The sequence below is a fragment of the Alosa pseudoharengus genome, unplaced genomic scaffold, assembly GCF_046254945.1.
Source record: "Alosa pseudoharengus isolate Yale_2024_CS ecotype anadromous, Long Island Sound unplaced genomic scaffold, YU_APseudo_1.1 YU_APseudo_1.1_scf_19, whole genome shotgun sequence".
Lineage (NCBI taxonomy): Eukaryota > Metazoa > Chordata > Actinopteri > Clupeiformes > Clupeidae > Alosa > Alosa pseudoharengus.
This window is the reverse complement of record NW_027468657.1, coordinates 20333885-20348884: the sequence shown is the minus strand read 5'-3', so window position 1 is coordinate 20348884 and position 15000 is coordinate 20333885. Positions and strand designations below refer to the sequence as shown.

Genomic DNA, 15000 nt, shown 5'->3' with positions numbered 1-15000 from the left:
AGGGTTGAGAAATGATCCGATAAATGGCTTTTGTACCTCTCCTCTCTTCTCCTCTCTCCTCTCCTCTCCACTTTTCCCCTCTCCTCTTCTCTCCTCTCCCCTTTTTTCTCATCTTTTTCTCCTCTCTCCTCTCCACTTTTTCTCCCCTCCTCTCATCTCTTCTTCCCTTCTCTCTCCTCTCCTCTTCTATCCTTTCCTCTCTTCTCTTCAACCCTCTCTCCTCTTCTCTCCTCTTCTCTCTCCTCTCCTCCTCCCTCTCTCCTCTCCTCCTCCATCTTCTTCTCTCTCTCCGTAATGTCAGTGAGAGTCCTTGAGGATGACTGTCCTAATGCCCCTCATTAGTGCGTTCTGCTCTGGTCTTCCTCTGGGACCTTATTAGGTGCCACGTTGTGACAGGGGTCCTCGGCCGCCGCGGAAACGGACACCCAGTGCTCCGCTGTGACATTATGACATCGTCCTGCTCCGTGGTGACATTATGACAAGGCCCTGCTGCGTTTGCCCACGCCTGCACTTTCTCTCCGGTCAGTTTGCGCCAGCCTGCAGCCTCCACCTGACCGTCTGAGTCTTCACTCAGATTGTGGTCCAGAGCTGAGGAATAAGGGTGCACATCTTCCCAGGATGCACTTGCACTCCCTGATTGACTTCTCCTGGGCTTCTTGACCCCCCCACCCACACACCACACCCTCCGTCTCTGAACCCCTCTGACACTCACAGCTGGACCTAAGTGTGTGTGTGTGTGTGTGTGTGTGTTTGTGTGTGTGTGTGTGTGTGTGTGTGTGTGTGTGTGTGTGTGTGTGTGTGTGTGTTTGTGTGTGTGTTTGTGTCAATAAAGTCAGATTCATGGTGGCGCAGGAGAATGGTGATTTGTTCAGTGCTGTGTCAGTCATCCCAACTTTAATCCAGGTCAGCGCCCATCACTGATGTCATGGATGGGAACAGATCCCAGTGGGGCATTTCCAGACCTCAGTGAAGGAAATGAACCAAAGAAAAGACAGGCCACCTCCCCCTAGACATGGTCCTCTCAATGGGGGAAACTCTGGGGCGGCAGTTCCCTTCTTGTCCAGTAGATGGCACTGTGGCCGTAGTGTGGAGAGGTAGGGAGAGAGAGAGATGTGTGGAGTTTTGGCCACTTGCGAGTGTATCTTTGGAGAGCCTTTAGTTTTGTGTCCTTTAAAAAGAGCTGCTTGTCTGTTTGAAATGAACATGTCAGTGGTACGGCCGCCACTGAGTGAGCAAGGTTGTTAGCTTCAAAGAGAAATGAGCATTACCCAGCTAATTTCCTTCTTCAAAGAATCTTGTGAAACTGCAGTTTTGGTTTGTTTATTTATTTTTGTTTATTTATATATCTAGGGTTGTGTTTGTATTTCCCTTTTCTCTCCTGCTAGTGATGAGCACAGGAGCGTGGTGGGGCACCAGATAAAGGCCTCTTTGTTTACGGGCTCAGATAGATGGCGGGAAACAGGCGGTGGATCAGGCTTCTGAATGGCCACTGCTCAACTGTCCTTTGTTCTGGCTTGTTTGTCGGCCTTGTTGAGGGGGTATTTGATCTTTCTCTCCGTCCCTGATTTCTCTCTCTCATACTTTTTCTGTCTCTCTGTTTCTCTTTCTCTCCCAGCCAATCTATTATTTTATCCCTTTATACTATCTCTGTCTCAGGATGTGTTTGTGTCTGCCCCTGTCTCTTGTTCTCTATCTAGCAATCCATCTCTCTCACTCTCTCTTTTCCACACACACACACACACACACACACACACACACACACACACACACACACACACACACACACACACACACACACACACACACACACACACCCACACACTGTCTTACTGCCCTTTCCATCTGTTTCTCCCCACAGAAAAGAGCTTTATCAGCAGAAGGTCAGTGTCATACTGTCATGATGACCCTTCTCTCCCTCTCTCCCTCCCTCCCTTTCTCTCTCTCCTTCTTCCCCTATCTCTTCCTCCTCTCCTCTTTCCTCAGCCAAGCTGGACCTGGTCATCCCCGAGCTGCCGGTGGTGGCCATGTTCGGCCGCGACGCGGTGCTCAACTGTTCCTTCGAGGGCGAACGCGCCTCGGCCAACCTGAGCGAGCTGAGTGTGTTCTGGCAGCTGACCGACACCAAGCGCTCGGTGCACGCCTTCACGGCCGGCGCCGATCTGCTCACGGACCAGAGCCCGGCCTTCGCCGACCGGACCAGCCTGTTCGGGCGTGACGCGCTGGCGGAAGGCAACGCCTCGCTGCTGCTGCGGAGGGTGCGCGTGGACGATGAGGGCAGCTACACCTGCTTTGTGCGTGTGCAGAACTACGCCTCGGCCGCCATGCAGCTGCAGGTCGCAGGTGAGAACATACAGAACTTAGAACCTACAGAACGTAGAACCTTTAATAGAACAGTGTTAGTCTGAGGGCCAGATGTACTAACGCTTTTGCTCCCACTTCAGGCGTATTTATTTCGCAATGTGCGTGTAATATCATTGCGAGGTATTTACAAACAGGCCGCAATGATGTAAAAGCGCAAACTGCCTGTCGCGGGAGCTGAAAGTGGCAGATTGCGTTTGTCGTGTCATGCATATGCATTCATGGGAGGATCCAGGGGAAAGTGGGAGTTTAGCGTAAAGAGATGGGAGGGGAAGCGTAAAGAGATGGGAGGGGAAGAGTAAAGAGCGCCTAATTATGTATTCCGGGGTATTTACAAAGACTCCTCCTGAAAGCGCACGTCTATTCTGTGCCTAAATACTTCCGCCTTGTAAAAGCAGGTGTTAATCCAAATTGCAGTTCAATGCGTCAATAAGAGAACCTTTCAAAGACAACAGAATCGCTATTTAGAGCACCAGTTTTTGTGGTACAAGTATTTGTACTACCAACAACCTCAACTTTCGTTGGCCTTTCGAATGTCTTACTTTCACTTTCACGTCATTCACTTAAACTTTCCTACTTGCTAGATTTGACCAATCTTCCATAGCCTACAGTACGTGCACAAGTAGTTTGAGCTACTACAGCTACATTGAACTACTGATCTTCATTATCTTCCTGCTTGTTTACATCTTATCATGTATGGTATTATTTCATGATCGCTAAACGTTTGATTCTTTTTAATGTTGTCATCAGTTAACTTCATTCAACTGCGCTTGTATGTAGGCGCTGCCATTCAGTTGTGGACGTTCGTAAATTGCGTTTATGGACGGAGAAAGGCAGAGAAAGGCACAGTTTACACTAAGGATTGAACGATTGATAAATACGACAGAAACTTGGGTCTGACAGCGTTCGCAATCTGCGGTGTGTCCATGACGCTGATAACGCTACGTTCGCAAATGTACGTACATCTGGCCCTGAGTGTGAGTATGAGTGCCTGTGTGTTTCTGTGTTTCTGTGTGTCTGTCTGTGTGTGTGTCTGTCTGTGTTTGTGTCTGTGTTTGTGTGTGTCTGTGTGTTTGTGACGAATTTCATTTAATTCTACCATGGTCTTTTTTAAACATACCACACACACACACACACACACACACACACACACACCTGGACAGGTCTGAAGTGTGTAGTGGTATTCCACACATTCTGCTATGTCCACTTGGGGTCCTCTCACTCCTTTCCAAAGCCAGGCAACCTTTTCCATTCAGTATCGATCACGGCCCATAGGTGTGTGACGCCTCACATGGGTATGAATTATGAAGCAGTATTCTGCCATTTATAATGCATGCGTGCCGAACCTCAGGCTTCCAGAGGGAGAGGGGCCGTGCGAGCGCTGAGCATTCTCCAAAATTCCACATCACATGCCTTCGGTGGTGCCGCCCTCATCATCTTTTTACATATCATACCAGGCTATCGTGTTCAGAATGCCAATATGTCACTGAATGAAACAGAACTAAAAACAGCAATGTAATGTTTTCAGATTCCCCCGCCCCCTTCAATTTTATACACCTCCTTTATGACCTCATCTGCATTAAAATGATTCGACGGATAATGCCTGCACTTCAATCGGCGACGTATGGATTTGATTGCAGGTCACTCCATAGATTGATCGAACGTTAGCCTGTTCTTTCTTTTAAACGCTCTTGAGTTTGTTAGTGATCATTCTCATAATTGCTCTTGATTTAATTTTAGGATGAAGAAAATAATATAACCCTCTGAGATGCAGTGTGTGAAAATGTACTTTTAAACAATGTTCCGTGTTTTGCTGTTTTCAATTATTCTGCATTTTGCAGCATTAGGCGTAAAACAAATCTGCATTCTATTTTTGACGATTGGAGGGAAGCTGTCACTGTGGTGGTGGTGGCTGGCTGGGTGGATTATTTTTAGCATTTATTGTTAACTCACAGGGCTATCACCTTTAGCTTTGGGTAGAAATGAAAAGGGGTCTCCATGGAAATCTCCCTGTCCGTCAAAGGAGAGGTTAGCAACTGCGCTGACACCGGCCAATGCGCTGACAGAGCCGGGAGTCCGTTGAGATGAACTCATTCCATTTTCACCGGCTCCCCATCACACACTCACACTGATACATCCATACACAGACACACACAGACACACCAGACACACACACACACACACACACACACACACACACACATATTCAGCATGTTGTGTGGTACCAGACCATTTTGCAATAGATACAGGTTTGCATGTGTTGTATTTGTATAGTGTGTATGTCAGTGAATATCTGTGTCTGTGTGGTACACAGGATTGTGCAATTCATAAAATACATTGTGCGTGTGAGTGTGTGTGTGAGTGTGTGTGTGATTGTGTGTGTGTGTGAGTGTGTGTTTGATTGTGTGACTGTGTGTGTGATTGTGTGTGTGTGTGAGAGAGTGTGCGTCCACCCAGCAGTGGGTAATTTCATCAGAGGCAGCAGTACTCCTCCCACCTCCTTCTAAACTATCCTACTTAAGAGACCCTCCTTCCCACAGTCCCACAGCACAGCACCTTCCCACAATTCTCAGTGGGGGATGTGAGTGAGTGAGGTTCTTACCTGGGCTTGTGTGTGTGTGTGTGTGTGTGTGTGTGTGTGTGTGTATGTGTGAACATGTGTGACTGCATCTGTCTTGATGTGTTTGCGTGTGTGTGTGTGTGAGTGTGTGTGTGGGTGTGTATGTGTGTGTGTGTGTGTATGTGTGCATGCGGGCGAGTAGGCGCGTGCATGTGTGTGTGTGCATGCCTGTGTACATGTGTGTTTGTGAGTGTGTGTGTGCACATCTGTCTGCATGTGTGTGTGTGTGTGTGTGTGTGTGTGTGTGTGTGTGTGTCCCTCTCCCAGGGGGTCTGGGCGGGATGGCACATCCGGATGTGCTGCAGATGATTTGAGAGCGGCGGTAAGCTGTGCGTTATGCTAAGCCCCCTAAATGTAATTAAGAATTTAATGGGAATCATGTCATCCTACTCCCTGGGAGTCCCTGAGTGTATATAATCTCAGTCCTGAACTACTGTATGGCAAACACTCTCTCTCTCTCTCTCTCTCTCTCTCTCTCTCTCTCTCTCTCTCACACACACACACACACACACACTCTCTGTCTCTCTCTCTAACTCTCGCTCTCTCTCTCTTTCCAATTCAAATTCAATGAGCTTTATTGGTATGACAGTTAAAGTTACAATCTTGCCAAAAGCAATATGATGTGTATTTAATACAACAAAATTAAATATTTCCTCTCTGCCTCTTTTTTCGTCCTTTCTCCCTCTTTCTCTCTCTTTTTCTTTCTCTATCTCCCTCTTTCTCTCTCTCTCTTTCTTTCTCTCTCTCTCTCCCTCTTTCTCTCTCCCTCTCTTGCACGTTCCACATTTTCTTCATGTTTTGCAACACCAAACCACATACATCAATGAATAAATATACACACACACACACATATACATACAGCAGAAACACATACTTCACCCACACATGCACATGCTCTTACTCTGTTTCTCTATTCATCTGTACATACCTCATCCACTCTCTGTCATCTATAATATAATTAATATATGCATATAATGCATTAATATACAGTACACAGAACACAGACTCAGAACACAGAACACAGAACACAGAACACAGTCTCAGAACAGTCACAGAACACAGTCACAGAACACAGAACACAATCACAGAACACAGGGTCAGAGCCAAGGGGGCAGGCGAATTCCCGGAAGTAGAAGCATCGATGTAGCGGTGGTTATGAACTCTCTGCTAACCCCATAGAACGCCCATTCATTTAGGATTTTTTTGAAGTCAAAGTCAAAGTCAAAGTCTGCTTTATTGTCAATTTCTTCACATGCCAAGACATACAAAGAGATCGAAATTACGTTTCTCACTATCCCACGGTGAAGACAAGACATATTTTACCAATTAAGTCCACAGACAAACATAACATTCAAGTAAACAATAAAAAGTAAATAAGAAGGCACATACAATGAAGAAATAAGAACAGCAAAATTGGGTTGAAATTGTGCAATTGTGCATACACAGTCAATATAATAGTGCAAAGTCAGGCCAATAAATGGCTGAGGTAGTTCTGTTTGACCTAAGTAAGCAAGTGGCATAGTGGTGCAAGTTATGTAAGAGCAGCAGAAGTGTTGTGTTTTTAGGACAACAGGACAACAACAACAAGTTGCAAAGTGTGCAAAGTGTGCAAGTGTACAAGTGGAGTAGTGCAAGTGGAGTAGTGCAAGGCAGTCATTGTGGGTCCAAAGTCCAGGATGTTATGTAGCTGAGGGTGGAGGGGGGAGAGGGGGGAGAGAGTTCAGCATCCTAACAGCCTGGTGTATGAAGCTGTTGGTGAGTCTGGTGGTGCGGGAGCGCAGACTTCTGTACCTCTTCCCAGAGAGCAGTAGATCAAACAAATTGTGAGCGGGGTGACTTGCATCACTCACAATTGTGGTCGCCTTGCGGGTAAGGTGGGTGGTGTAAATGTCTTTCAGGGAGGGGAGTGAAGCACCAATAATCCTTCCAGCTGTGTTCACTCTGCGCTGCAGGGTTTTCCTGTTGTATTCAGTGCAGCTTCCGCCCCACACAGCGATACAGCTGGAGAGGATGCTCTGTGGTCATGATGGCTGGTGGAGCACTTGCTCACATGAGTTTTCGCAGGAAGTAGAGGCGGCGCTGAGCTTTCTTCGCCAGTGATGCAGTGTTGGCGGTCCAGGAGAGGTCTTCACTGATGTGCACCCCCAGGAATTTGGTGTTGATCACTCTCTCCACCACAGCACCGTCGATGGTCAGTGGGAGGTGATGGGTGTGACCTCTCCGGAAGTCAACAACAATCTCCTTGGTCTTGCTGACGTTCAGCAGGAGGTTGTTGTCTCTGCACCACGTGGTCAGGAGGTCGGCCTCCAACCTGTATTGAGTCTCGTCACCCTTGGTGATGAGACCCACCAGAGTTGTGTCGTCTCCCATAACTGAACTCCCATGACTTCATATAACATATATCCTGTGCCGATATTGTAGCTTCTGTGTTATCTACATAAACAATAAAAGGCAAAACAAGACTCTACTACCTCGTACGTAACGTAAGGTTCCCGTAAGAAGAATGTTTAGCATGTCCGGTTGAAGGGAAGCTAACGCACTAAAGGGAGATAAGTCAAGTCAAGTCAAGTCAAGTCAAATTTATTTATAAAGCACATTTAACATGCACATAGTGCAATCCAAAGCGCTCCACAAACAAGACACATAACAACAAGACAAAAGATGCCGGATGGAGTGGCGTAGTCGCCAGCGTACCCATGACATCAAGACAAGACAAATACATTTAAAAAATAACAAATACAAAAAATGCCGGACGGAGCGGCGTAGTCGCCAGCGTACCCGTGACACAAAGACATACAAGACAGACAACAAAACAAATAAACAAATAAAAAAAAGAAAATATATTTTAAAAGAGGAAAAAGTGTTAAAATTAGTCCAATTTCCAAACCAGCTGAAAATGTCCAAGGGCAATGATGATCCGGGAAAACTGCGCACAGAGCTGTGTCTTTACAACCGATGCAATGCCAACAAAGTTCTTTAGCAACTGACCAACCCGGTGAATTCACTGGCAGTCTGGAGACAACGTTAACGCCAGAAGCCAGGCCCGCTAGACTGCAGCCCGGAGACGATGGAAGCACAGTCCAAAGCACTGAGCGATCGTGTAGATCCGCAACTCGGTGGACCCAACAGCGACCCTGCCGCTCCGTGAGAATGCAGCTCTTCACCGTTAAAGGACCAGTATGTAGGAAACTAGATGTACCGCAGAGCGGTACACAATATGACCGCCGCCCAGTCCAGCACATTTTTTCCAAAAAAAAAAAAATCACGCTGAAAGGCCTATATGATTCTAACTGTCTCACTAAATTGCATTATCCACACTCAATTCTCACTGGTATCTGCTAGACAACAAGTACCAAAACATGATTAGTTCATAGATTTCACATGTAAAATTCATTTTATACAACCCCACCTCCATCTTGCCTGTTCATAATTCTGAGAAATTCTTCATTGTTTGTGTTATGTTTATGTTATGTGTGTGGGTGTGTGTGTGTGTGAGTGTGTGTGTGTGTGGGTGTGTGTGTGTGTGTGTGCGTGCTTGTGTGTGTGCCTGCGTATGTGCCTGTGCATGCAAGCGCACATATGTCTACTGTGTGAGTATGTGTCATACGCATGATTACTGTGAATGTATGTGTGTGTGTGTGTGTGTATCTGTTTGTGCACATGTTTGCACATGAAATGGGTTAACATGACCCCTGGAGGCAAACATACGGAAAAAAATGGTCATCCTAGGCCCTACAGTTCTCAAGATATTCACAGAGAACTGTGTCTGCCCTACCCTCCTTTCGGGGGGTCCAGTCCAGCGGGGGGGGGCTACAGATCAAAACGAAAAATGACGGTTCCATGCTATCCATGTGGGGGTACATGCCCACCAAGTTTTGTGTACCCCGGTCTTTCAGTGTCCCGGGAATCCTTGTTGGTGTACGTCACTAAATGAACACATAAATTATTTTATTGTAAGGCCCCCCATGAACGAAAGTACACAAAACTTGCCATGCATTCGGAGGGTGTCATAATGATCCTACACTTTTAATTTCGTGCAGTTTTGACAGAGATATTGTGATGAAAACACCTAATTTTTTGCTTTTTAATTTTTAACTAGGTGGCGCTATACATGAAATAAGTGGTAATGGGATGGGTTAACATGCCCCCTTAAGACCAACATACATAAAAAAGGTGGACCTCCTAGGCCCTACGGTTCTCGAGATATTCACAGAAAACTGTCTCCGGCCACCTACAGGCCAGTTGGTGTATAGTAACATAAATTAATTTATTGTGTGGCCCCCCATGAACGGAATTCCACAAAATTTGGCGTGCATACAGAGGGTGTCATAATGATCCTACACTTCCAATTTCGTGCAGTTTTGACTATGTTAGGTCACAGATACCTGTGATTACAACACCTCATTTTTACTTTTTTGTGTTTAACTAGGTGGCGCTATACATGAAATGAGTGGTTATGGAATGGGTTGACATGGCCCCTTGAGATCAACATACAAAAAAAAAATGTTCCTACTAAACCCCACGGTTCTCGAGATATTCACAGAAAACTGTGTCTGCCCTACCCTCCTTTCGGGGGGTCCAGTCCAGCGGGGGGGCTACAGATCAAAACGAAAAACGATGGTTCCATGCTATCCATGTGGGGTTACATGCCCACCAAGTTTCGTGTACCCCGGTCTTTCAGTGTCCCAGGGCATGCGAAAAAAAAAATAAAAAATCTGACTAAACCTATATGACCGCCGCTTCGCTGCGCGGCATACTGGGGGGACCAACTGAAAAATCGTTCAATTTGACAAATTGAGAACGACGGAGTTTGTTCGTCCATTTCTTTTACTGTCTATGGTCAGAGCACAGTAAACAGAACACAGAACATAGAACACAGAACACAGACTCGGAACACAGAACACAGTCACAGAACACAGATCACAGTTCTGAAACACACATAGGCCTATAAAATCTCCCTCCATTTCCCTGGGGTGGAGCAGCTGGACCGTCAATTAGTTGGCCCGGGTTTGAAACACGGTCCAGCTGCTACAAGTCCAAGACGGTTTGGATAAAAGTTTTTGCTAAATGCTAGTCACTTTACTTGACTGTATGTGTGTGTGTGTTTGTGTGTGTGTGTGTGTGTGTGTGTGTGTGTGTGTGTGTGTGTGTGCACATATGTGTGTGTGCACAATGCACACTATAAAATGTTCTTTCTGTGTTCCTCCCTTACACACACACAGCCCCCTATACCAAACCGGTGGTGACGCTGTCGCCGGACAACGGCCTGCGTCCGGGCGACGAGGTGGCCCTGACGTGCGTGGCGTACGGTGGCTACCCGGAGGCCGAAGTGGTGTGGCAGGACGGTGCCGGACACAACCTGACCGACAATGTGACCATCTCGCAGGTGGCCAACGAGGTGGGGCTCTTCAGCGTCCGCAGCGTTGTCACGGTGACGCTGGAACCTGACAGCACCTACTACTGCCGCCTCACCAACACGCGGCTGGGAGACGAAGGACACGCGTCCGTCAGCATCACAGGTGAGTGTGTGTGTGTGTGCGCGTGTGTGTGTTTTATTTGGATTTGTGTGTCTGTGTTGCCCAGTCTTCTCTTTTGCCCCCTCTCCCCCATCTTGTTTTGCACTGTTCGTGGTTTGTTGGGATTTGGTGTGTTTGGTCGTGGTGTGTTTGGTCGTGGTGTGTTTGGGTCGTGGTGTGTTTGGGTCGTGGTGTGTTTGGTTGTGGTGTGTTTGGGTCGTGGTGTGTTTGGGTCGTGGTGTGTGGTGCGAACGAGAAGTTGCTCCACTGCTCCCAGGTCTACAAGGTCTTCCCATTACACATTACAATACATAGCCTGAAGGTGTGTGTGTGTGTGTGTGTGTGTGTGTGTGTGTGTCTGTTTGTCTGTGGAGGGTGGGTTGGCTTTTTCTCATTCAAATCCTTTCAAAAGTTCTATGGAGGGAAAAATCTATAACCCTGAAGCGTTCTTCTCACCAAAAGAAGCATCTGATTCTGAGAGTTGCTTTGAGAGTTGTCCCAATGAGAATCTAGCTTTTCATCTGTTAGATGTTTACCTTCATGGCTCTTCATATGCTGAATCATCCAGTTTGCTTCTGAATGTCCTTGTGTGCTTGAGGACATTGGACTCAACTTGCCCATCACGGTCCATGAGGGCAGCATGGCGACTACACAGGTGGCCATTGCCAGTCCTCTATTAGTCAACAGCACTAGTCATAATTTGTAAGTCATTCCAGATTTATTTTTTTAATTAGATTTCATCTATCTTCTAGTGCCTTCGGCTTCATACGGACATGTTGTTCCACTTCATATCAGAAATGATGACATGAAATACCTGGGTTATGTTGTCTCTGATGCATTGATGCTAGTGGTCTGATGGACTGCCCTACTTTATGGACCCTCTATAGAGTCACCAAACACACACACACACACACACACACACACACACACAAACACACAAACACACACACACACACACACACACACACACACACACACACACACACACACACACACACACATGTGTATGAGAGAGAGCAAGAGAGAGCGTGAAAGAGAGATGAAATCCTGAAAATAAAATCATGATACTGAATGTTAAGAATGTCTTTTCATTTCCCTGGGGGTGCAGGGCTATCCAGTGACCATGGCAACACTTCCTGTAAAATCCCCATCATGATATTTCTTTTGAAGACTCCAGCAATCATAAAATATTATCAGAATATATTAGGAGATATATCTCAAAATATATTCCATCCACATAAATGTCTGAGAGTAGTTGTGACATGGATGATTTCTTCATCTAAAAGGATTTATAGCTATATAATTACATTTTCATGAGGTATGGCCACAATCAGAGCACTGTGATGTTATAAGTCATAATGGATGCATGATGAGATGTTATAGATGTTCTCATTATGGTCGTAATGATGAGATTGTCGTTGTGCACCCTTGTTTGAAGAGTGGTGGGGTGCAACAGTGTGTGTGTGTGTGTGTGTGTGTGTGTGTTTGTGTGTATGTGTGTGTGTGTGTGTGTGTGTGTGTGTGTGTGTGTGACTTTACTGTCATAGCCTGGAACAGTGTTTGTCAGTGCAGTGTGTCCCGCAGTGTCCCTTGCTGCTCCTTGTATTCCTCTGGACAGTTTCCTGTGCAGTAAACTCCTGATAAACATGCATAAACACACACACACAGACACACACACACACACACACACACACACACACACACACACACACACACACGCTCATACTCACATCACATTACCAATCTCTGCTTAGAACTTTGATCACACATGCAGTTCTGTAGAGCAGTGGTTCTTAACTGGTGGGTCGGGAACCAAAAGTGGGCCGCGGAACCGTTCTGGGTGGGTCGCGGAGCTTGCCCCCCCCGCATATTTAAAATGTTACCTTATCAGATCTAATATCAGACCTTTCAGGTAGGACAAAATGTGACAGAAACCCCAGTGTGTGGCGTGCAGTGAATTGCTGGCACATGAGAGCATGAAACCATCAAAACTAAAATGCCACATACTGTAGAAACAAAACATCCTTGTCAAAAACAAACCTGCCGAGTGTTTTAAGGTGACATCAGGAGTTGAAGACTTCACAAATGTAATGCTAAACATCACCACGTAGCAGACAAGTAGGCCTACAGGCATTTTGCGTGTCTTACCATGTAGCTCACCATCATAACTGTCAACATTGAGCTTTGAAAATATGGAAGATTTCCCGGGTTTCTCACGCAGAATACGGGAAAATGTCAACATTCGTCCCCCAACGTTGGAAGGGTTGCAGTATTAGTCCGTTTCATAATTGCAAGCTCGTGCATTGGTCAGCTAAACAGTACAACAAAGTAGCCTACTTTATTTACGCCTAACAACAGCCTATATTAATTTGGCCAACTTTATACAGTCCTAGCAAGGCTAAAGTTCTGTAGCCTAATCGATGGCCCTGTGCGCTGTCATTCTCTCTCCTGCGCAAACAAAATGTGTGTGTTCCAAGTAGCCTAGAACTTCATAAAGTTCAACAAATGCATTTGGTTATTTTAGAGATTTTAGAGAGAAAATATAAATAGCCTGTCATGCAGTTTATGGGCTACAGTGCAGAGTTGGGAAGTTATGGTAGGCCAACTTGGAGTGAATATACAAACAGGGGGAATTCTTTCTCTACTCGTAACTGAGTAGCCTGGTAGGCCGATAAACACAGCGTGCGGCCGTACACTATGCAGGTGCCACTGAATCGTGCTCTCACGACAACCACGCCATCATCTTAAATAGTCTCACTGTCGCCTTCAAGCAAACAAAACGATGCTTTGAAAACATCTGTTTCGTTGAAAGGGCAAGGGTGTAGCAACAGGACAACAGTACAGAGACTGACATGTCCGATGGTAGAGCTAATGTTATGAGATTGTTAAAATACGGGATATTTACGGAAAAATATTAAAACGGGAAGACAGCGGGAAAAAAGTTAAAATACGTGAGAAACCCGGAAAAAACAGGAGGGTTGACAGCTATGCTCACCATATCCAAATTGTGGATCCCAAAGCCAGACCAGTTAAGATCCACTGCTTTAGGGGCCGTCTACACAACGCCGTTATTTGTGAAACCGGTGAGGTTTTGTTATCAGTTACGCCTTGCGTGTACACGACGCCGGCAGTTTAGGAGACTGTAACCGATAGCTTTTGAAACCGGCTTCCGAAGTGAGAATTTTTGAAACCGCCGGCTAACTTTCACTCTGTAGACGCCTGTAGGTGCGAAGCCGGCAACTTTATGACGACATACATGCTGCCCCACCTCTCAACTCAGCCACAGCACTCGACCGGACATGCTGCTTGTCAAAACAAACCAAACCATTTATTTATCATATTAAAATGTGTTTCTTTCCCCTGTCATGATTTATGTGCACAATGTAGCCTTTCAGCCCTTTGTGGCTAAGTTAGAAGAACTCGTTAGCTAAACTTAGTTAAACATTAGGTTATTGCATTGCATGTAATGTTTTCTCCAGTGGTGCTTAGACCTAATGCAATGCGTAGGCTAAGCATTTGAAATTTCACATAGCAGTCACATACCTTGAAAATGAACTTTATTAGTTTAACAGTTGAATTGAAAACCGAATTGTCTGTAGTCTCCTTATTTCATGCGACTGTTTAACAAACTGTTTCAACAATGTTTTCTTCTACGCGATTCATAGGAATTAAACGTGAAGCCTTCTCACAGCCGGCACCATCGACTGGTCTGGCATATGCACTACAGCACATTTAGTCGTTTACACCTCTGTGTGTGCACGCGAGTTTTTTCTTTACCGGTGTCGTTAAAGGTGTGAAAGCGGTAAGAGAAAATTCACCCGGCGGTTTCGTGTAGACGTACCCTTAGAGTAACAGCACTAACCAATCACACTTCGCTTCACATCCCAAAGTCAACGTTTGCTCAAACATCATGAAGAGAGGCTTTCAAAGACCTTCATTAGTTACATGATTAATCCACCTTCAAAAATATGAAGTATATTATAGTAAATATTATATACATGCAGATATTAAAATGCAAATTAAATAGTTGAGAGAATTATACAGCTTTCATTCCCTCTCTCACTCTCTCTGTCTCTCTGTCTCTCTCACTCTCTCTGTCTCTCTGTCTCTCTCACTCTCTCTGTCTCTCTCTCTCTCTCACACACACACACACACACACACTCTTACACATAAAGTTGATGGGTGTGGATTGTAGAAGAGGTAGAATGAGGTCATTGGTGGTCAGCAGGTGTGAGACCTCATCTGTGTATCTGTGTGCACATGTCTGCATTTGTGTGTGTGTGTTTTTGTCTGTGTGTGTGTGTATTTTTGTCTGTGTGTGTGTGTGTGTGTGTGTGTGTGTGTGTGTGGTTATATGCACAGCTTACAGCCTGGAGATGAAGAGCAGATGCACAGCTACCTCCATATGAAGTATCATCTGATCTGTCTTGGGATGCACACACACACACACACACACACACACACACACACACACACACACACACACACACACACACACACACACAC

At 45.7% G+C, this 15000-nt stretch overlaps 1 protein-coding gene across 1 annotated transcript in view; it reads left to right on the top strand.

Annotated features, from left to right (window-relative positions):
- Positions 1-15000, top strand: part of cd276 (CD276 molecule) — a 128408-nt gene that overhangs the window by 29083 nt on the left and 84325 nt on the right. Inside the window, exons 3-4 of the mRNA XM_076291952.1 lie at positions 1984-2340; positions 10201-10497. Of these exons, the coding sequence (XP_076148067.1) occupies positions 1984-2340; positions 10201-10497 (654 nt within the window). The remainder of the gene's footprint in view (positions 1-1983; positions 2341-10200; positions 10498-15000) is intronic.